The sequence below is a fragment of the Ceratotherium simum genome, chromosome 26 (genome assembly GCF_057802395.1).
Source record: "Ceratotherium simum simum isolate JZ-2026a chromosome 26, ASM5780239v1, whole genome shotgun sequence".
NCBI lineage: Eukaryota > Metazoa > Chordata > Mammalia > Perissodactyla > Rhinocerotidae > Ceratotherium > Ceratotherium simum.
In genome coordinates, this window is record NC_141925.1 from 9,780,185 (window position 1) to 9,800,896 (window position 20,712).

General features: G+C 48.9%; 1 protein-coding gene across 1 annotated transcript in view; it reads right to left on the reverse strand.

Moving 5' to 3' along the window:
• APOLTP (apolipoprotein lipid transfer particle homolog) overlaps window positions 1-20,712 on the reverse strand; it is a 136,373-nt gene that overhangs the window by 62,736 nt on the left and 52,925 nt on the right. The window contains exons 29-39 of the mRNA XM_087417807.1: window positions 18,094-18,274; window positions 16,420-16,631; window positions 14,592-14,780; window positions 14,041-14,180; window positions 12,830-12,992; window positions 12,639-12,725; window positions 9,284-9,421; window positions 9,069-9,188; window positions 7,876-7,968; window positions 4,983-5,200; window positions 2,961-3,154 (exon numbers count right to left, since the gene is read on the reverse strand). Coding sequence (XP_087273933.1) covers window positions 2,961-3,154; window positions 4,983-5,200; window positions 7,876-7,968; window positions 9,069-9,188; window positions 9,284-9,421; window positions 12,639-12,725; window positions 12,830-12,992; window positions 14,041-14,180; window positions 14,592-14,780; window positions 16,420-16,631; window positions 18,094-18,274 — 1,735 coding nt within the window. The remainder of the gene's footprint in view (window positions 1-2,960; window positions 3,155-4,982; window positions 5,201-7,875; window positions 7,969-9,068; window positions 9,189-9,283; window positions 9,422-12,638; window positions 12,726-12,829; window positions 12,993-14,040; window positions 14,181-14,591; window positions 14,781-16,419; window positions 16,632-18,093; window positions 18,275-20,712) is intronic.

Consider the following 20,712-nt stretch of genomic DNA (forward strand, 5'->3'; position numbering starts at 1 on the left):
ACTGGCACTGGATGTTAGCTCAGGGCTAGTCTTCCTCACACACACAAAAAAAATATGGGAAAACAGAAAACAAATAGCAAAATAGTAGACATAAATCCAATCATATTAATAATTACATTAAATGTAAATCAACTAAATACTATAATTAAAAGGCAGAGATTGTCACATTGAATATAAAGCAAAATCCAATTATATGTGGTCTATAAGAAATGTACCTTCAATATAAGGAAATAGATATGTTTAAAGAAAAAGGATGGAAAAATATATACAATATAAATGCTAATAATAACACAGGAGTGGCAACATTAATATCAGACAAAATAGACAAAGAGTCATGTGAGAGATAAACAGTCCATTTCATAATGATAACTGGGTCAATTCATCAAGAAAGCATAATAATCATATATGTTTATGTGCCTAATACCAGTATGTCACATACGTGAAGCAAAATGGACAGATTCAAAGAAGAAATAAGAAATCCACAATCATAGTTGGAGAGCTTACCACCCTTCTCTCATTAATTGAAACAATAACAAGACAAAAAAATCAGTGAGGATATATATCAGAACAATACAAGCAAGCAACTTGACCTAATTGACTTTTATAGAACATTACACCCAACAAGAGCAGAAAACAAATTCTTTTTAAGTGTATAAGTTATGTTCACAAGATACCTTATATACTGGCCCATAAAACAAGTCACAATAAATTTTAAAAGACTGATCCTACAGGAGAGGTCTTCTGACCACAATTAAACTCAATTAAATATCGACAAGCTACCTAGAAAAATCTCAAATATTTGGAAATTAAGCAACATACTTCTAAGTAATCCATGGGTCACAGAACAAACCACAAGAGAAATCTGAAAATATTTCAAAATAAATGATAATGAGAACACGAGACATCAACATGTGTGGGATGCACTTTAAGGAACACAGAGGAAAATATATAGTTTTATATGTTTATATTAGAAAAGTAAAAAGGCCTAAAAGTCAATGGCTTGAGGGTCCATCTTAATAAACTAGAGAAAGAAGAGCAAAGTAAACCCAAATTAAGTGTAAGAAAGGAAACAATAGAGATAAGCGTGAAATCAATGAAATTGGAAAAAGACAACGAGAGAGAAAATGAACAAAACCAAAAGTTGGTTCTTTGAAAGGATCAACAAAATTGATAAAATCCTAGTTAGATTAATAAGAGAGAGAGAAGAAATACACATAACTACTATCAGGAATGAAGCAGGACTATCTCTATAGACCCTGCAGACATGAAAAGGATAATAACAGCGATAATGAACAACTTTATGCCAATAAATTTGACAACTTAGTTGAAATGGACAAACTCCTTGAAAAACATAACTTACCCAAATTGACACATGATAAAACAGAAAATCTGAAGAGCTTTACATCTATTCATTTTCCAAAAAAATTTTCCACAAAGGAACTCCAGATGGCTTCGCTGGTGGAGTCTGTCAGAAATTTAAGGGGGCATTCACACCAATCTTACACAAACCCTTTCAGAAAACAGGAGAGAAGGAAATACTTCTCAACTTGTTTTATGAGGTCAGCATACAAAGGAAAAGATAAAAATCTAACAGTGGAGAAACCTAGCAGGTGCAACCCTAATCAAATGATCAACGCTAATGTCACCAATATTGGGACAAAGTGACATCCGGATGTACCTCTGGATATGATGATGCATCACTTCTGCGGTATTTTACCAACCAAGCTTTCTTAAAAGTAGTCACGAGGAAGCATTTGACAAACCCAAAATGAGGGATAGCCTACAAATGGCTGCCCTGTACCCTTCAAAAATGTAAATATCATGAAAGAGAAAGAAACACTGAGAAACGGGTCCAGAATAAAAGAGACTGAAGAAACAATACAAGTAACTGTAATGTATGATCCAGGACTTTCTTGTATTATAAAGGACATTATTGGGATAAGTGGTGGAATTCGAATAAGGTATGTAGATTAGATGACATCATTGGACAAACGTTAATTTTCTGGGCCAGCTCCGGTGGCCTGGTGGTTAAGTTCAGCATGCTCCACTTCAGCAGCCTGGGTTCAGATCCCGGGCGTGGACCTACACCACTCTATTAGCAGCCATGCTGTGCTGGCGGCCCACATACCAAAAACATAGAGGAAGATTGGCACAGATGTTAGCTCAGGGCGAATCTTCCTCAGAAAAAAAAATAAAAGTTAATTTTCTGATTTTGATAACTGTATTGTGGAATGTAGGAGAATGTCTTTATTTTTAGGAAATAAACATCAAACTATTTAGGGGTCAAGATCTACCATGTCTGCAACTTAATAAAACAGTTCGGGAATAAAATATATTTTTTATATACAAATAAAAATGTTCTATACACGCACATGCATATATGTTTATACAGAGAAGGAGAGACAGAGAGAGACAGACGGAGACAGAGAATGAGAACAAGAAAGCAATTGCGGTGAAATGTCAATTCAGAGAAAAGGGCCTATGGATTCTTTGTACTATTCTTTGCCATTTTTCTGTGAGCCTGAAATTATGTCAAAATAAAAACTATTAGAAAAAATATATTTCTACACAGAAATCAAAATATAATGATGTATACCTGAAATTTATATAACGTTATAAACCAATGTTACCTCAATAAAATAAACAAATTTAAAAAAAAGAAAAATCATGCTTGGGGACCACTGCACCTAACTCTGCCTCCTGGATACGTCCAGTGGCCATTAGCATGTTAAAGGCTCTGAGAAGTCCTGCATAAGGAAGCCTGTTTAGTATTTAGTGAGCAGAAGATTCACTTTGTCAGAATGGGTATTAATTTCTGACCAAGGGGCACCACCAGCGTGTGAGATGCTGGAATAGAGCATCCGTGGACTTGAAAATGGGTAGGATTTGATCTGCCCTGTGGTTCCATAGGAAGTGCTTGCCCAAGAGCCCCACTGTCCTGCCCCGCGCGCTCTCCTCACCCTCTCGGAGCGCCTCCTTCTGCTTCAGCATGCCCTTGAGGGCCAGGAGGCGGGGCACGGCCGCCCAGCCGGCCACTGTGTGCTGGGCTTGGCTCCACAGGGTCAGGACCTGGCCTCCCCTCCGCTCCTCAGACGCCTTGAAAAGAAGTTGGGCTGCGTTCTGGTCCAGCAGCGCCTTGAAAAAGAGCCAAATCCTAGGAAGGAAAGTGACGGCGGATGACAAAGGGCAGCTTCTATCCTTGCAGGCAAGTGGCATTCTCCCCTTCAAATAGGCAGGCCAGGCCATAAGAGGCGGGTTTCTGACCCCGCTGTCCAGACCCATCAGTCGTCTTTCCTGGGCCCTCAGCCCACAGGGACCTCGTGTAATAGGGGGTAAGATAATAGGCTCTGCGGTCAGCCAAACCTGGGTTGGAATCTCAGTGCTGCCACTAACCGTGTGGTCTTGGACAAGGACATAACCTCTCTGAGCCTCAGTTTCTTCCTCTACAAAGTGGGAGATAAAATGGAACTACTGATGTTGAGCTGAAATTGCTAATAAGTTATCAATGCACGTTATTATAGTGAAGGATGAGAAAAGAAACAGCCCCAAGAAGCCTTCTGTTAAATGTCTTGGAGAATTGGGGCAGGGGGCACAGTCCCTATCATCCACACGGTATGTTCTTTATAGGACACCATGGGAGACACTTCCCTTGAGTATCAACACCAGGAACAAGATCAGCCATATTTTCCTTGGTGCACATTCACACAAGTGTGTGTTTCCCTTACAGCCTTTGCAAATAATGCCACTGGTTGGTTTCTCTTTTCACACTGGCTACTAGGAAGCTCAGAGCCAAATCTTCAGCTTAGATCTAGAAAATGTAGAGGACCTCATGGCATGCATTTTGTTTACTGATGCCACTTTGAGCACCTTCTCATTTTTCTTTTTCCTTCACCTTAATTTCCTCATGTACTTTTTAACATACAGAGCAAGAGTTGGCCAACTATGGGCCTGTGGGTCAAAACCAGCCCACCACCTGTTAAGTAAATAAAGTTTTATTGAAACACAGCCACGCCCACTCATTTACATGTTATCTGTGATAGGTCTGTGCTACAGCAGCAGAGTAGTTGCAACAGAGACCATATGGTCCACAGATCCAAAAATATTTACCAGCTGGCCCTTTACTGAAAGTTTGCCAATTCCTGACCTAGAACAATACAGGTTTTTATAATCTGCCTCAAACCCTTTTTGGACGGGGGATAAGGATGGGCAGTCGGACAGATGGATGAACAGATGGATGTACAGACAGCTGTAGATGGTAATCTGGGCACAGGGTTATCTAGCACCATACCCAAAGCTTTGGGTCCCCTCGAATTCAAAAAAGCTGGCAAGGCTGGGACCGCAGAGGAAAAAGGGAACCAACATTTAACAGAGACCCGATTTGTGCCAGAATGTGCCATACTGGGTGTAGCAGCGATAATGGCAGCTGGCCAGGCGCTGGTTTGGAATTCGCGTGTGCTGCTCACTGAATCCTAGGACAACCCTAAGAAGCAGGTTGAGAAATCGAGGCACAGAAGGGCACCTGGTTTGCCCAAGGTCCCAGGGGCAGCGATGGCAGAGCTGGGATTTGAACCCAAGCAATTGGCTCCAGATCCCAGGCTCCTGACAGCCATATCACAGTAGATATATCCATACGTGAAAATACAGTCAGAGATGAAAGACTGGAGGGACTACACCAATATATTCCCCACCACTCTCTCTAGTGAATTTTGTTTTATTCTTCACACGTTATTACAATCTTGCGAGTCACCTACAATGAAAACTGTCATAACTAAAAAAGAAAAGATAAAAGTGGAAAATGGAAGGCCTCTTCTTTCTGCTCTCTCAAAGCCTTAAAATCAAGAATGGCACCAATGGGGGTAATTTCGGCATGCTCTCAGAGGGACAGACAAGGCACCTCCGAGTGATGATCTCCCACCCCCCAGGATGCCAGCCCTTTGCCCTCAGAGGCCCCTCCCTCTTGCAGGCCACCTGGGAACCGTCACCTGGCTGGGGCAACCTTGCCGGACAGCTGCAGCTGAACAGCCGTGGGGGCTCTGAGGACTGCCTGGCGGAGGAGGACGCTCACACCCCAGCCCTGGCTGCTTCTCCTGGCATCCTGGCTGGCGTCGACCTCCAGCAGAACCAGCTCCCGGCCGGACACGTGCACAGACAGGGAGCCATTGAGGCTGCGCTCTGTGAAACGCCCGGCAGCCGCCTGTACCTGCAGGGAGGCAGGAGAGGGCTCAGAGGTGGAGGGAGGACAGGAAGGGTCTGTGGGATCCGGGTATGCAGGAGGGCCCCTTCCTCCAGGAAGCCTTCCTGAGCCACTCCAGCTCTGAGCATCACCGAGCACAGTAGACAAGCACTCAGGAAGAGACGGAGGGAAGAACAGGATACAGCTTTCTCAGACCCCGGCTCCTGGCCCAGGATCAGAGTCTCATCTTGTCCTTTCCACCATGTGCGAAGTGGGAACATCCATCTTACAAATAGGGAAACTGAGGCTCAGAGAGGGTCACATAAGCAACCCAGGCCTGCCTAGCTCTAAACATCACGCTTGTGCCTGAAGGGGGCTGCTGGGAAAGCAGAGGATCCCTGTGCGACTCAGCTACAGAAAAGGAAGCCCCAAAGAGTGCCCCCTGGGGCCCAGAGGACCCCCAGAAACTCTGCAGGTCAAAGGGGAGGGTGTCTGTTGCACAAGGAGGGGCCACATTGGGAGTCAGGCTGGAGCAAAGGCTTGGTCAGGCCCACCAGGGCATTGTGGGGAGGAGTGGGGGTGGGAGCAGGTGAGCCCACCCTCTACCAGCTCTGCAGGACCTGACGCCCCTTCCTAATCTGGGCCTCAGTTTCCCCATCTACAGGGCAGAAACTGGTCTAGCCCAGGCTGCACATTACAATCATCTGAGAAGCTTTTAAAAGTATGCCTGGTCCCTCCATAGATGAGCTGATAAACTGTGGTACAGCCATGCAATGGAATATTATTAAGTGATAAAAAGAAATGAGCTATCAAGCCACAAAAAGACACGAAGGAACCGGAAATGCATATGACTGAGTGAAAGAAGCCAGCCTGCAAAGGCTGCATGCTGCACGGTTCCAACTACATGACGTTCTGGAAAAGGCAAATTATGGAGACAGTAAATGGCTCAGCGGTGGCCAGGGGTTAAGGGGGAGGGAGGGATGAACAGGTGGAGCATGGGGGATTTTTAGGGCAGTGAAACTACCCTGCATGATACGGTAAAGGCTGATGTACGACGTCATGCATTTGGCAAACCCTGTAGATCCATACAGCACAAGGAGAGAGCCCTAATGCAAACTAGGGACTTCCCTTAATAATCATAATAATATATTAATATGGGTTCATCGATTGTAACAAATGTACCACGCTAATGCAAGATGTTAATAAGATGGAAAACTGTGCATAGGGGGAGGGGGTATATGGGAACTCTCCATACTTTCTGCCCAATTTTTCTGTAAATCTCAAACTGCTCTAAAAAAAGGAATTAAAATTTCATAACGGGAGCAATTAAGGAAAAAATATTTTAAAAGTCTCCTTAAAGGGGCAACAATGAAAATCAGGTTGAAAAACACCAGCGCAGGGATACCTCTGGGAAATTTCAAGAGCGGGGGCAGAAGTCAAAAAGGCCGAGCCCCTGCCCCTCCCCCAGCCCCTATGCAACCACTGAGATAATGTGAACACAGGGCTCTGCTGCTCTAAAAAGTAATAATAAAGTCTGAACCCATCAGATGACCCGCGTCCAAGCTTCCGGGGGATCCACCCTCCTCTCCCTGATGGGTCCAGGGGTAGCACGGGCTCTGCAGCCAAACCACCCAGGTCCCCCTCCAATATCCTTCACTTATGTGCTCCGTGACCTTGCGCAAGTCATGTCACCTCCCTGTCTCAGATTCTCATCTGCAAAATGGTCTGACAGCGTATCACCAGACGTCCACGAGAGGATCCACGTAAGGGGTTTAGAACAGACCCAGCACGTGCTAAACCCTCAACAGACATCAGCTCCTATGACAGCTGGTCCCAGTGATAGCACGTCCTCGAATCTGAGATCCCAGCGGCGCTCAGATGCGCCATGAATTTACGGCCCGCCGAGAAAAGGAAAGGCTGCTAAGGAAACAGTGAACCTATGTGGATCTGAAGACACATCTTGCTTTCAGAGATGTCGAAAAAATGTGCATCTGAGAATTTGTAGTTTCCGTCATTCACAGCCCTTCTCAGGCTCCGCTGAGTTTCCTTCCGAAACCTACCAACCCAGGGCTGGGCGCACAGCAGGCATTGAAAAACTGCTAGCAAACTTCGGCCTCAACACGGTTGGATTACCCGTCTACACCTCCGTCTCCCTGGCCCTCTGCCTGATTCCTGTGTACACAGCACACGCGTCTTGCTCAGCACACGCGTGGGGCTTTCTAAGGGCCTGGCCCTGGGGGAGGAGCACAGCGCTCCCACCTGGTCCTCTCTCCGCCCCTTTCTTTCCCTGTAGAGTGAAACCCCTCAGCGCTTCTACCCGACCCCGGGCAAAATACCCTGGTGTCAAACAAGGGTCTTACGCTTCACCCAAACCCAAATACGGAACAGGGTCTGGAGAACTGTCCTGTTGCTCTCCATTTTCAAGGGTGAAACGTGATCCTTTCACCCCCCAGGCAGCTAAAAACCCTTCTCGCCTGGACAATCACTTCCAAATGACGGATTTGGAAACCTCCCTGCCATCTGTTCTTGATTCTGGAGGGGCTGTCTGGCGAAGCTTAACATGGTGGGGTGGCCTCCTCCACGCTCCTTCCCCGGGGCCTCCGTCCTCCCTTCCTTCCGCCCCATCTCCCAGCAAGCTGGCTGCTCGGAGACGAGACTTGGCAGGCAGTTTGAGGTCATCCCGAAGGGACCACTGTCCGTACCTGTAAGTTTGGAGGAAATGTTGGTCCATGGGGATGTCTGAGCTGGAAGAAAAACACCAAGTGGGAGTCAGATCCGTTCAGCTGGACCGAGACCTGTTGGGGAGGGAGAGTTGGAGGAGGCAGGGGTCAGAGGGAGCAGAGGAGTGGGATAGAGAGCCCCAGAAAGTGGCTGGCTGCGCACCCAAGAAGGGATAGGTCATCCAGAGTTTGCCCAAAGCCCATGCCCAACAGCAGATGCCAGAAACTGCCATCCTCTCTCCACGTTTCTCAGCCTTTATCTTGCTCAGGCTGCGTTACTCGGAAGCTTGAGAAGTGGGGTCCAGACGTGGGGCTGGAGGGACAGCTCTGGGACCCCTGCCACGGTGCCTGCCCACGCCTCTCATGTCCACGGCTGCCTTCTACTTGACCCTGACCACGTACCAGGCACTGACTATACAATTATCACCTCGTTTAATCCTCAGCCCTGCTCTCATAGGCTGGTTTTACTATCCTCATTTCACAGCTGGAAAAACTGACACTCAGTGGGGCTGAGTAATTTTCCCAAGGTCACACAGCTAGTCAGCAGTGGAGCTGGGATTTGAACCTGAAAGCTCCTTGGAGATGAGGACAGAAACAGTCACCTGTGCATCCCCGGTACGTAGCACAGAACCTGGCACAAAGCAGTGACACAATCCATATATGGTGAATGAATGAACAAATACACCTACAGCGGCTGTTATACATTCACCATACTGCATTTCCTTTTCCTCCAGGACACGCAGCTAAAACTACATTTCCCATCCTCCTTTGCAGCTGGGTGGAGTCATGTGATCAGTTATGGCCAATGGGATCTTGGCCAGGAGTGGCATGAACTACTTATGAACCTGGCTCATGAAAACCTCCTGCATAACTCTCACCCTCTCTCTCCCCATCCACCAGCTGGGGCAGAGCCACAAGGTGGAGGGAGCCTGGGTCCTTGAGTGACCGTGTGGAGCAGAGCCACACTGAACTGCGACATGAACGGGGAGTAAACTTTCACAGTAAAGCAAACTTTTATTTTAACAGGGCATCCTGATTGATCACACGCACACTGCCAAAATCAGAACTTGCTGTCAGCTTTCCAGGGCCCTCTTGCCACCTCCTCAGCCACCCCATACAGGATGCCTGCACTCTAACATTAAAACCCCTCCTCCCTCAGCACTCAGCCTCCAGACCTGGGACGTGGTGCTGTGGTTAATGGCAGCCCTCGCATCCACACTGCAGTCGAATGCTCCCTGGGGACTCCGTCTGAAGACAATGTCCCCGTCCAAACTCAGGGCCCGGGGGAACTTCAGCTGGGAAGAAACAGACAGCATCCTTTACTTTTGCCAACAGTTGAGCTGCACTGGGGGGGCCACAAACCAGCGTTTGCCTGATCCGGGGACGGTACCTGGGAAAAGTGAGCCGCGTCCAGGGCCAGGCGGTGCCGGACCTCCCCAGGCTGAGATCTGTCACGGTGCAAACCCTTTAAGTGCAGCATGACTTTCTGGTCGACTTTCAAAGTGGCCTCGACCTCCCTGTTCTTAGCCTGCGTGTGCAAGAACCAGTGGCACTGAGAGAGGTTACTTCCCGTCTCCAAGGGCCTGCAGAAGCCACCCTGGGAAACCAGCAGTGAGAAGAAAGTGGTCCCAAGATTGAGGAATCAAAGCACAGTCTACACTGTTCCACTCACAGGGCAGAAAGTGGGGACAGGGCACGTGGGGTCTTTCAAACAGGGATGGTAAGCTCCAGCGCCCAGAGGTAGGGGTAGAGGGGTGGGCTTGAGGGGGCAAACTTGAGGGCCTGTGTCTCATTCAAAGGGGGTGCCCTGGTATGAGCCTGTTTTGTTCACTGCTGTATTCCTGACACTCAGCACAGGTCCTCGCGCATAGTAGGTGCTCAGTCAATATTGGAAGAATACAGAATCACTAGTTATAGCCTGAAACTCCAAGGGTAAAGCTATGCCAAGGTGGAAACAGGTTTAATTCCTAGTGTGGCAGGGAGAATAATACCCATGCTCCCACAGATGTCCACACCCTAATCCCTGGAGCCTGTCAATATGTCACCTCACAGGGCAAAAGGGACTGTGCAGTTAAGGATCTTGAGATGGAGAGATTATTCTGGATTACCCAGTAGGCCCAAGGTAATTACAAGAGTTCTCATAAGAGGGAGGCAGGAGGGCACAGTCAGAGAAGATGCTACTCTGCCGGCTTTGAAGACGGAGAAAGGGACCACAAATCAGAAACGCAGGCGGCTTTTAGAAGCTAGAAAAGGCAAGAAAACAGATTCTCCCCTGGAGCCTCTGGGCGGAACGTAACCCTGCCGACACCTCGATTTTAGCCAAGTGAAACTCATTTTGGACTTCTGTTCTCCAGAAATGTAAGATAAATTTGTGTTGTTTTAAACCACAAAGTCTGTAGTAATTTGTTATAGCAGCCATAGAAAACTGGTACACATAGTTAATCATTTATTCACTCAACAACTATTTAGCTTCTGCCACGTGCCAAGCACGCAGCAGCAGGTTGCCATCTTTTCCCATCTGTGTTGGCTGAGAAGTTAAAAATGTCTCGCCACAGGATTTTATTATTGGTGTACATCTTTTAAAGAACACATGGCTTTATTTTAGAACCAAGATGGAGGAGGAACAAAGATCCCAGAGAAGAGAAAAACGGTTGTCATTCAACAAAGATAGGGTTTTAAAAAGGACAGCCAAATTAAACTAAACCAAAGGACCCCATCTGCTTGGTTCTAGCCTGTTGTCAGGCGGGATTTTAGGCCCAGTGTGTCAGATCTTCTGATTTTTTTTTTAATTAGAAGCAGAAATCTTGGTTTTATCCCAAATCTTCTGATTTTAAATGTTGACAACTGATTTTTTTACAAAATGTAAATGCGAAGCAGCCCAAACCAAACACACCTGCAGGTTGCAGTGGGCCCGTGGCGCCATTCTGCAATCTCCGGTTTACAAGACAGTAAACACCACGGGGAAACGCTTCCGCAGGGGTTTGGGCTGTCATCCTGCCCTACTTCCCTGCAGGAGCTCCAGGGACTTCGGCTACCAAACCTCTGGGAGCCATCTGCAGCCCTGTCTATCTGGTGGGGAAGTGGAGTTCCAGAAGGACAGGTCTTGGCGCTCAGCAGCTGGCCCGGATTCACCCGCCTTCCAACAGCGCTTTGTACGTCCTGCAAGGGAGAAACCACCACCACCTTCCTTGTCCAGGGCCTGGCACACAGCTGGTGCTCAATAAATGCTTGCTGGAGAATGAGGTTAGGCCCAGGAGCTTCTAGCCCTGGAGGGTCAGGAAGGAGACTTGGACGAGGGCCTAGGAAGCATGTCTTAAGTACTCGAGAGAGATTATTATACTACATTTCGATTCTCACAACCACTGCATGAGAGATGAGTACTGCTGTGTCCATTTTTAGATGAAACCGAGGTCCAGAGACATGAAATAATTTGCTAAAAACACATAGGCAAAAACGAGTTTCACTCCTAGGAAGACTCAGGCCGAGACCCTCTAATCAGGGCTCAGGAAACCACGGCCCAAGAGCCAAACCCGGCCTATTCTTGTAGATAAAGTCGTCTTAGTTCAGGCTGCTATAACAAAAATACCAGAGACCAGGCAGTTTAAACAACAGAAACTTATTTCTCACGGTTCTGGAGGCTGGAAGTCCGAGATCAGGGAGCCAGCCTGGGCAGGTCCTGGTGAGGGCCCGCTGCCTGGTTTGCAGATGGCCGCCTTCTCGTTGTGTCCTCACGTGGTGGAGAGAGAGAAAGGGTTGGTCCTCTTCCTCTTCTTATGAGGACACTGATCTCATCACAGGGGCTCCACCCTCGTAACCTAATCTCCTCCCAAGACCCCACCCCCAATGCCGTCACATTAGGGCCTCGACAGAGGAACCTGGGGGCGACACAAACATTCCATCCATAGCGTTAGCAGAACACAGTCGTGCCCTTCCCTTGTGTATTTTCTAGGTGTCGCTGTGCAGAGGTGAGTAGCTGCAACAGAGACTGTCCGGCCTGCAAAGGCTGCAACAGTCACTATCCAGTCCTTCACAGAGGGAGCTTGTCCACGCTGCTCTGGGTCAGGTACGCAGTGGATTTTCAACAGCACCAAGGCAACATGATTCATTAAGCACTGACTATGCGCCCGGCCCCGCGGCTACCATGGTGAATAAAGCAGACGGGGCACCAATCACGGATCTTACAGACTGGCAGAGGGGCAGCAGTTGGTCAAAGAATCACACGAAAATAGAACCGGGGTTTGGGGCAGGTGCCAGAAGCAAGAGGCACAGGGTAGGGAGGAGGTGTGACTAGGGGCATGAGGTGGGCTGGGGGTCAAGGAGAGCTTCCCAGCAGAGACGATGCTGGAGCTGATGATGAGAAGGGAGGGAGGCAAAGCTGAGGAGAGAGTGACGCTCCAGACACAGAGCACAAAGGGCCTGGGGCAGGAAGGACCCACGTGCGGAAATAAAGGAGGCTGGGTAAGCTGAACGCAGGCCTCAGGTGAGGCGGGAGGGTCAGCCAGGCTGGAGGGTCAGGGCTGGGGTCGTTATCCCAAGACAGGCTGGGAGGATTTTCAAGCGAGGGAGTGACATGATTACGCCAGCATGATGAAAAGATCCCTCTGGCTGTCAAGCGGACTGGAGCAGGGGGACCGAGTGGAAGAGAAAACCCAGCAGGAGAGGGATTCGTTGGTCCGGCGGAGAGATGGCAGCCGCCTGAATGGGGACCGCCGCGGTGGGAAGGTCTCTGGGGTGTTCTCACTTACGGTGTGTCGACTCCACGTAACCGCGCACCCCTCCAGGCTCCCGGGGATGGCCGTGCCGCTGTAGGGGTGGGTCAGGCCTGCACAGACCTGGGAGGGACAACCACACACCTGCACACAGGCAGAGACGGGGCAGATGGGGCCTCCCTCCCGCTCTCAGGCCCCTTCCCAGCCGCACCCTGGAGCCCACTCACATAGGGGTGCCCCGCCTGGTAGCCCAGGACGATGGTCTGCAGGGTCTCCTCTCGGCCATTCAGGACAACCCTGGTCTCCAGGGAGGACCGCTGCTGCTGCTTCTCCACCGTGAACGTCTCCTGCAGGAGCAGGCTCTGCGGGCCTGGCAGAGCCAACGGGTGCCTGGCGTGGAGACGGGAAAATGGGCCAAAGCCATTAAAGCAGCCAGCGGGGTCGGGGGACAACTGTGCCCGTGGGCTCAGACTGCGCCTGTCACTGTCTTGCAGAGTTAAGACTTTGTCACAGAGAGGAGAACATCAGGCCACACGTCAGTCCTGTGTGTTACAATTTGCCAATCGACACCCATTCGCCATCTCGCTGTGCTCTCTTGACAACCCAGTGAGCTGGGCACAGCTGGGGTCACCGTCACCACCTGGCAGCACACACCCAAGGGACAGACAGCACACGAGGTCTGGAGGCCCACAGACTGGGCCTGGAGTCCAGGCTCCACCTTTCACCAGCCGTGTGACCTTGGGCAGCAAAGGACTTGATTGACCTTTCCGTACCTCAGTTTTCCCATCTGTAAAATGGGGCTAAAATAATAACAGCCATCTCACTTGGTGGTTGGGATCTTTAGAGATAACCTGTGTGCAGTGAACGCAAGCTCCCGAGGGCAAGCATTTCTGTCCTGTTCACTCTCTGCTGTTTTCCACATGCCCAGAAAAGTGCCTGCACACAGTAGGTGCCCAATAAGTATAAATGAAATAAACAAATGAATGAGACCTTTGCAAACCACAGCCGCTGTTACTTTTTGGTTACTGCTGTTGTCGGACAGATGACTGAGGTCACCCAGGTGGTCACTACACAGCCTGGGGTTCAGGCCAGGTCTGCTGATCGACCCCGTGCTGTTCTCCGCACACACACACAACAACCTTTTCAACCTCTGGGAACTGAAAAGATTCCGCAGAGCAGCTTTCAGGCTGGGGCGACGAGACTCTGATCTCCGCTCCCAGCCCCACATGCTCACGGAAGGGGCTAGGGGTGCGGGGGGCTTTCAAGGCAGGCAGCTCGTCTCCGAGCTCTGGGCTCTGTCTGGGCCCCGCGGGTCAGCGTGGGCCTCTGCAGGGAGCACTGCACGCCCGGGTCCCCTGGTCACCCTCACGGGAGAAGGGGAGACCGGGGCAGGCACCACACCTCAGTGGACTTGGCCTGGGGACAGGGCCGCACGTACCTAAGGAGGAAGGTCCCCCGCTTCCGGTACAACACGCTGTCGTGGGTCAGCTCCTCCAGCTCACCCTCCAACTGCAGGCCCTGAGGCTGGCCCCCAGCACGGGTCCCCAGAGCCATCAGCGACACGTGGGTCTTCCGGGGCTGCAGCAAGAACCAGGCCGATGGGGAGGACGGCCGGCAAGCACCATGCAGGATCATCCTGCTCCCACTGCCCACCCATCGCCCCCAGAATGACCACCCGAGAAGGGCTGCTGAACCGGCCTGCAGCTTCCACCCTGATCAGACCACGAGATGGCACAGGCACGCTGCGGTGCCCAGACCTCCCTGGGCACCCAGCCAGGAACAAGGAACTTGGGCTTCCGGCTCCAGAAGCCGAGTTTTGCTCCACAGTCTGTGCTAATATGGGGTCCACTTTACAGATAAAGAAACTGAGGCTCAGGGAGGGCCCAGGTCATAGGCTGAGTTGGTGGCACAAAGCCCTTCGCATCCCGGGTGGGGGACGCCGGGTCTCTCAGTGACGGAGCCTCCAGCACTGGCTGCCTGGACGCGCACCTGCTCCGCGTGCCTGTAGGCCGCCGTCAGGTTCAGCTCCCGCCGGGGGCCCTTCAACCAGCAGTGAAGGGTCTTACGGTCCCGGCTGTTCTCAGCCCGGATCTCGCTCTGCACTGCCGCACTCCAGGCGGATTCCACCTCACTCCAGCTGCGGAAGAGGCTCCGTGCCAAGGTCATCACCGTGGAAACCTGCAGTGAGGCAGGGGACGGTGACCATGCACACCCTATTCCGTCCCCCTGCATTGCCCTTATACACAATTCCCACTTGGTGAACTCCTACTCATACTTCAAAACCCCTCCAATGCCATCTCTGCAAGGCCTTTCCTGACTGGTCCAGGCGGAATTGGTTGTGCCCTCCAGGGTCTTGAGGAGAATCGCCTCTCCATCTCCCAACCCTGAGCAGACATGACTCCCTCCCCTCTCCTCTTCAGCTCAGGGAGAGAATATGATCTCACTGCGCCACTATGACTAGCGGCAGGATCTGTGCCCTGAGGGGCACACGTTGCGGGTGGCCTTCTGCCTCTGCCTCATTTGTGGTCTTCAGACCCAGGAGGAGCTGGGTGTTACTCTGGCTCGTGTTGGGGCTCAGGGAGGTAGAGGACTTCAGCCTTGCACTGGGCAGGGCCCCCAGCTCACGCCCCAGCACAGGCCCCGCTAGGAATATCATGGAGCCCTGTGCCCTGTCGGCTGCTGTCCCTGTTCACACAGCTCGCTCAAGGGCCTCAAGACGAGAGGCGATGGGGCCAAGGGGGGGCTGAGCATTACCGACCCTCCCACCGACTACTGGAACTCCCTAACGCCGCGTCCTGGATGTCACTGACCCTCAGCGTGCCCCCAGACCCTGTGGGCCCCTCGCTGCTGGCTTCCGTATTTCAGCAAATGTACTTCCTTGCCCCCAGCTGCTTGGGCCAAAACCCTGGGGTCATTTGTCTCTTCTCCCTTGCTCCCTCCCCACTGCCAATCTGCCAGCAGATCTGTCCGTCAGTAAGTCCGTCAGCTCCACCTTCAAACTAGTCCTGGAGTCTGGACACTTGATGCCACCTCCACTGCCGCTGCCCCGGACAGGCCACCTTCACGCCCTCCGGCTCGGTCAGCTGCAGGAGCAGGTGCGCTGACCCTGCCTCGCTCTCCTGTCTTGGCTCCGCCACCCAGAGGCCTCCTCAGGTCCCTACGCTCGCCAGGATGGCCCTGCTCCTCCTGATTCTGCCCTGGTGCCACCGGGCCCCAGCCTCAGAGGGGACTGTGCTGTCCCCAGACGGGCCCAGTGAGCTGCCTCCTTCCAGACCCCAGTCAGGCCTGGACCACCCCGTGTCTGCAAGTCATCCCAGCACGGGCAGAGGATTCATGTGCTGGGCTCCCTCGTGTGACACCAGGGAAGTCCCTCTCGGGAGATAACGCTGGTTGGTTTTCTTCCAAACCCTGTTATGCTTCTGTGATCAATTATGCGCTAAAAGGCGTACTTAATGACGCTCAGCAGTTGGTATAAAACTGACCTACATTCTGGTTTTTGGGAAAAGCCCAACGTCTACCTGTTTCCAAGGTACCATTCAACCTGCTTGCACATTTTTCTTTATCAGCTGCTAAGCAAGAATATGGGAAAGCGAGATTGATTTTTGGGTCCACTCTTCCAAATTTACTTGGCAATTAATTCTGAAGGTTGTAAACACTGGATGAGCCGAACTTCACACATCTGTGACCTGGTATCGGCCCACGGGTCAGGGTTTCCACCCTCTGCAGGGAAGACCTACATGGCAGGGAGGGAATCGCGCTCCTGGGCTGGGGGCCGACCGGGGGAGGGGGAGCAGGGGGCGTGGCCGAGCATGCGCACCCGGAGGTAAGTGGTCGCTGGGGTGTAGATGTGGATCTTGCCCTCCCTGGCGAGGCCCTGGCCCCTGCAGGCCACGTTCATCACCAGATTCTTGAGAGTCCAGGCCTTGCCCAGCGTCAGCTCCAGGCCCGCCTGGAACGTGGCTCGATGAGGCCAGTACAGCCTGTGAGCCGCAGAGACCATCAGCCACGGACTGTCCAGGGTCAAGGCTCCTGTGAGAGGCAAAGAGGGAGAAGCCGGTGTCCCAGGTATGAAGGGAGCTTTTTAGCAGGTAGCAAGAGGCTCCTATAGTCTCATCACAGCCATTGTAGGCATATCTCAGAACTGGGACTGACTGGGATGGGGCAGGATGGAACTTTCTAGAACGATGGTCATGTTGTGAATCTTGACAGGGGCTTGGGTTACGCAGGTGTGTGCGCCTGTCCAGACTATTCTTGCACCCTGAGTGCAAGAAACAGGGGCTGTGACCCAGAGGGGACATGGAAGGAACGCCCAGGATAATGAAGGGTGCCTCAGGACCACGCTGTGCCACTGGTATACCTTGGAGCAGGACAGTAGCTCCAGGAAGAGGGTCTTCAAGAAAAATATGAGGACTAATTGAAGCTGATAAATAACCTGATGTGTTTGACCATCTGGAGAAGAGTTTTACACTGTGGCTGAAAATTCCGGGAATAATTAGGAGGAGGAAAACAGAAAACTAATCAAATAGGGGGAAAAAAGGCAATCATAACTCCAGGAAAAACAAAAAGTTAGAATCATAGAACACCATGTGTCTTGGCTATGAAGGAAATTTATAGAGTCCCAATTATGTAAACACTGAACATAATAAAATGTCCCAATTATGTAAACATTGAACATAATAAAATGTAACTCTTTTAGGAGGATGGAAGGAAACAGATATTTGAAAGGGGCTGGATTAAGAGTTAAACTCTCATCCTCTCTAGTGAGAAATTTATGGAGAATACCTAAAAGAAAACTCAAGAAATAATAGCATGATTACATTATTTTAAAAGATAGAGAGTATAACAAGAAACAGCTAAAAGAATTTACAGTGGTTGCTGTTTTAGGCAAAACTTGGGATAGGAAGACATAAAGCAGAGAATTACTCTATTTGTTATAAACAAACTTTTTAAAAACTTTAAAAAATTTATTTTAAGTACATATATGAGTAGAGGGCATAATATGATGAGCCCCCATGTAACACTCACCCACCTTCAACCTTTACTGACTCATAGTCTAATTCATTTTTCAAACTATGTATTACTTCAATAAAAATAAAAATTAATTCAAGGATAAACTATGGTAAATCTACCTTTTTTTTAAGTGAGAGAAAGAGTGTTCCAAGGAGAAAGCACAGCAAGTGCAAAGGCCCTGAGGTATGTTTGGGGAACAGAAAAGAGGCCAGTGGTGCTGAAGGATAATGGGCACCGGGGAAAGTGGAGTGAGATGAGGTTGGAGAAGTAGGCAGGGGCCTGTAGCATAGAGCTCTCTCGGCGAGGGTGAGAAGTCAGGATGTAATTGTGAGTGTCATGGGACACACTGAAGGTCTGAGTATTGAGTTAGCCAGGCAAGCGAAAGGGAAGGGTGTTCCAGGTAGTGGGCATGGCTTGAGCAAAGGCTTGGAGGCCAGAAATCTTAACTGCTAGCCAAGGATGCTCCCTAGAAGACACTCACCTTCCCACTTCCACAGGGTGGCCCGGGATGTGTCCTTCCACTGCAAGCCTGCCACGAAGGGCAGCCGCCCGTTGTACTGCACCTTCAGGAACGTGCTGCTCTCCACGTGGGGCTGGCGGAGGCTCAAGTGGTGCAGCTGCATACGGCAATCCACCTGCTTCACGGGCACCTGCAGCACAAACTGGAGGAGACCCAACCCAGGATGCTAACCAGATCAGGCCACTCACCACCTAGAACATTCCACTGGCTCTCCACTACAGCCAGGGGTCGGCCTGAGGGCCCTGGCTATCGGGAACTGCCCCAGCCCACCCCAAAAAGAAACCCTGCACCCATTAGCAGTCACTCCCCAATGCCCCTTATATTCCTGGAAACCATTAATCTATTTTCCATCTCTATGGATGTCTCTATTGCATCCCTATTCTGGACATTTTACATAAATGGAATCATACAGTATATGGTCTTGTGTGTCTGGCTTCTTTCACTTAGCATGATGTTTTCAAGGTTCATCCATGTTGTAGTATGTATCAGAACTTCATTCCTTTTTATTGCTGAGTAATATTCTATTGTGTGGATAAATCACACTTTATTTATCCACTCATCAGTTCACGGACATGTGAGTTGTTTCTACTTTTTGGCTATTATGAATAATGCTGCTATAAATGTTTGTGTGCAAGTTTTGCTTGGACATTATGTTTTCAATTTTCTTGAGTACCTAGGAGTAGAATTGCTGAGTCCTATGGTACTCCTGTGTTTAACATTTTAAGGAACCACCAAACTGTTTTTCCAAAGCGGCCACACCATTTTATAATCTCACCAATAGATGATGGTTCTGATTTCTCCACATCCTCACCAACACTTGTCCTTGTCTGTCTTTTTAAATTTTAGCCATGCTAGTGTCTATGGAATAGTATCTCATTGTGGTTTTGATTTGCATTTCCCTCATGACGAATTGTGTTGAGCATCTTTTCATGTGCTTATTGGCCATTTGTACACCTTTTTTGGAGAACTATCTATTCAAATCCTTTGTCTTTCTATTGCTAAGTTGGAAGAGTTCTTTATATATTCTGGGTATAAATCCTTTATCAGATACATGATTTACAAATGTTTTCTTCCATTTTGTGGGCAATTTCCTTTCTTGATGGTATCCTTTGAAGCACAAGTGCTTTTAATTTTGACCAAGTCCAATGTATCTGTTTTTGCTGTTATTACTTATACTTTTGGTGTCATATCTCAGAAACCCTTGCCTACTTCCAAGGTCATAAAGATTTACCCTTAGATTTTCTTCTAAGAGTTTCATAGTTCTTAAAGTTAGGTCTGTGATCTGTTTTGAGTTAGTTTTTATATATGGCGTGAGGTAAGGGTCCCACTTCATCCTTTTGCACATGGATACCAGTTGTCCCAGCACCATTTGTTGAAAAGACTGTTCCTCCCCTCTTCAATTGTCTTGGCATCCTTGTCAAAAATCAATTGACCGTAACTATAAGGATTTATTTCTGGGCTCCCAATTCTACTCCATTGGTCTATCTGTCTCTCATTATGCCAGTGCCACACTGTCTTAATTACTGTAGCTTTGTCATAGGTTTGGAAGTTGGGAAGAGGGAGTCCTCCAACTTTGTTCTTCTTTTTCAAGACTGTTTTGTCCATTCTGGGTCCCTTGCAATTCCCTGTGAATTTTAGGATCAGCTTGTCAATTTCTGCAAAAAAGACAGCTCAGGTTTTGATAGGGATAGCTAGGGACTGTTGAGTCTATGGATCAATTTGGGAAGGACTGTCACCTTCAAATTAAACTTTCCAATCCAAGAACATGGATGTCTTCTCATTTATTTAGGTTTTTAAAAATTTCTTTCAATAAGGTTTTACAGTTTTCAGAGTATTAGTTTTAAATTCTTATGTTAAATTTATTCCTAAGTATTTATTCTTTTTGATGCTGTTGTAAATGGAATTGTTTTCTTAAGTTCATTTTCAGGTTTTTCATTGCTAATGTAATCCAACTGATTTTTGTATATTGATCTTGTATTCTACAACTTGAGTGAACTCATTTATTAGCTCTAATAGGTTTTTTGCGGATTCTTTAGAGTTTTCTATACACGAGATCATGTCATCTGTAAATAGAGATACAGGTATAACTCGGATATTGTGGGTTTGGTTCCAGACCACCACAATAAAGAAAATATTGCAATAAAGCGAGTCACACGAATTTTTTGGTTTCCCAGTGCATATAAAAGTTATGTTTACTCTATACTGTAGTCTATTAAGTGTGAAATAGCATTATTCTCAAAAAACAATGTACATACTTTAATTAAAAAATACTTTATTGCTAAAAAATGCTAACAATCACCTGAGCCTTCAGCAAGTCGTAATCTTTTTGCTGGTGGAGGGTCTTGTAAAAAATGCAGTATCTGTGGAGTGCAGTAAAGAGAAGCACAATAAAATGAGGTGTGCCTGGAGTTTTACTTCTCTCACTCCAGTCTGGACGCCTGAGGTTTGCAATGAGGCAGACTGGAATTTAAACCCCAATTCTGCCACACAATAGCTGTGAGAGCCCAGACGAGTCCATTTCCCCAATTTCTTATCTGGAAAATGTGGACAGATAATGCTTACCTCATAGGGATTAAATGA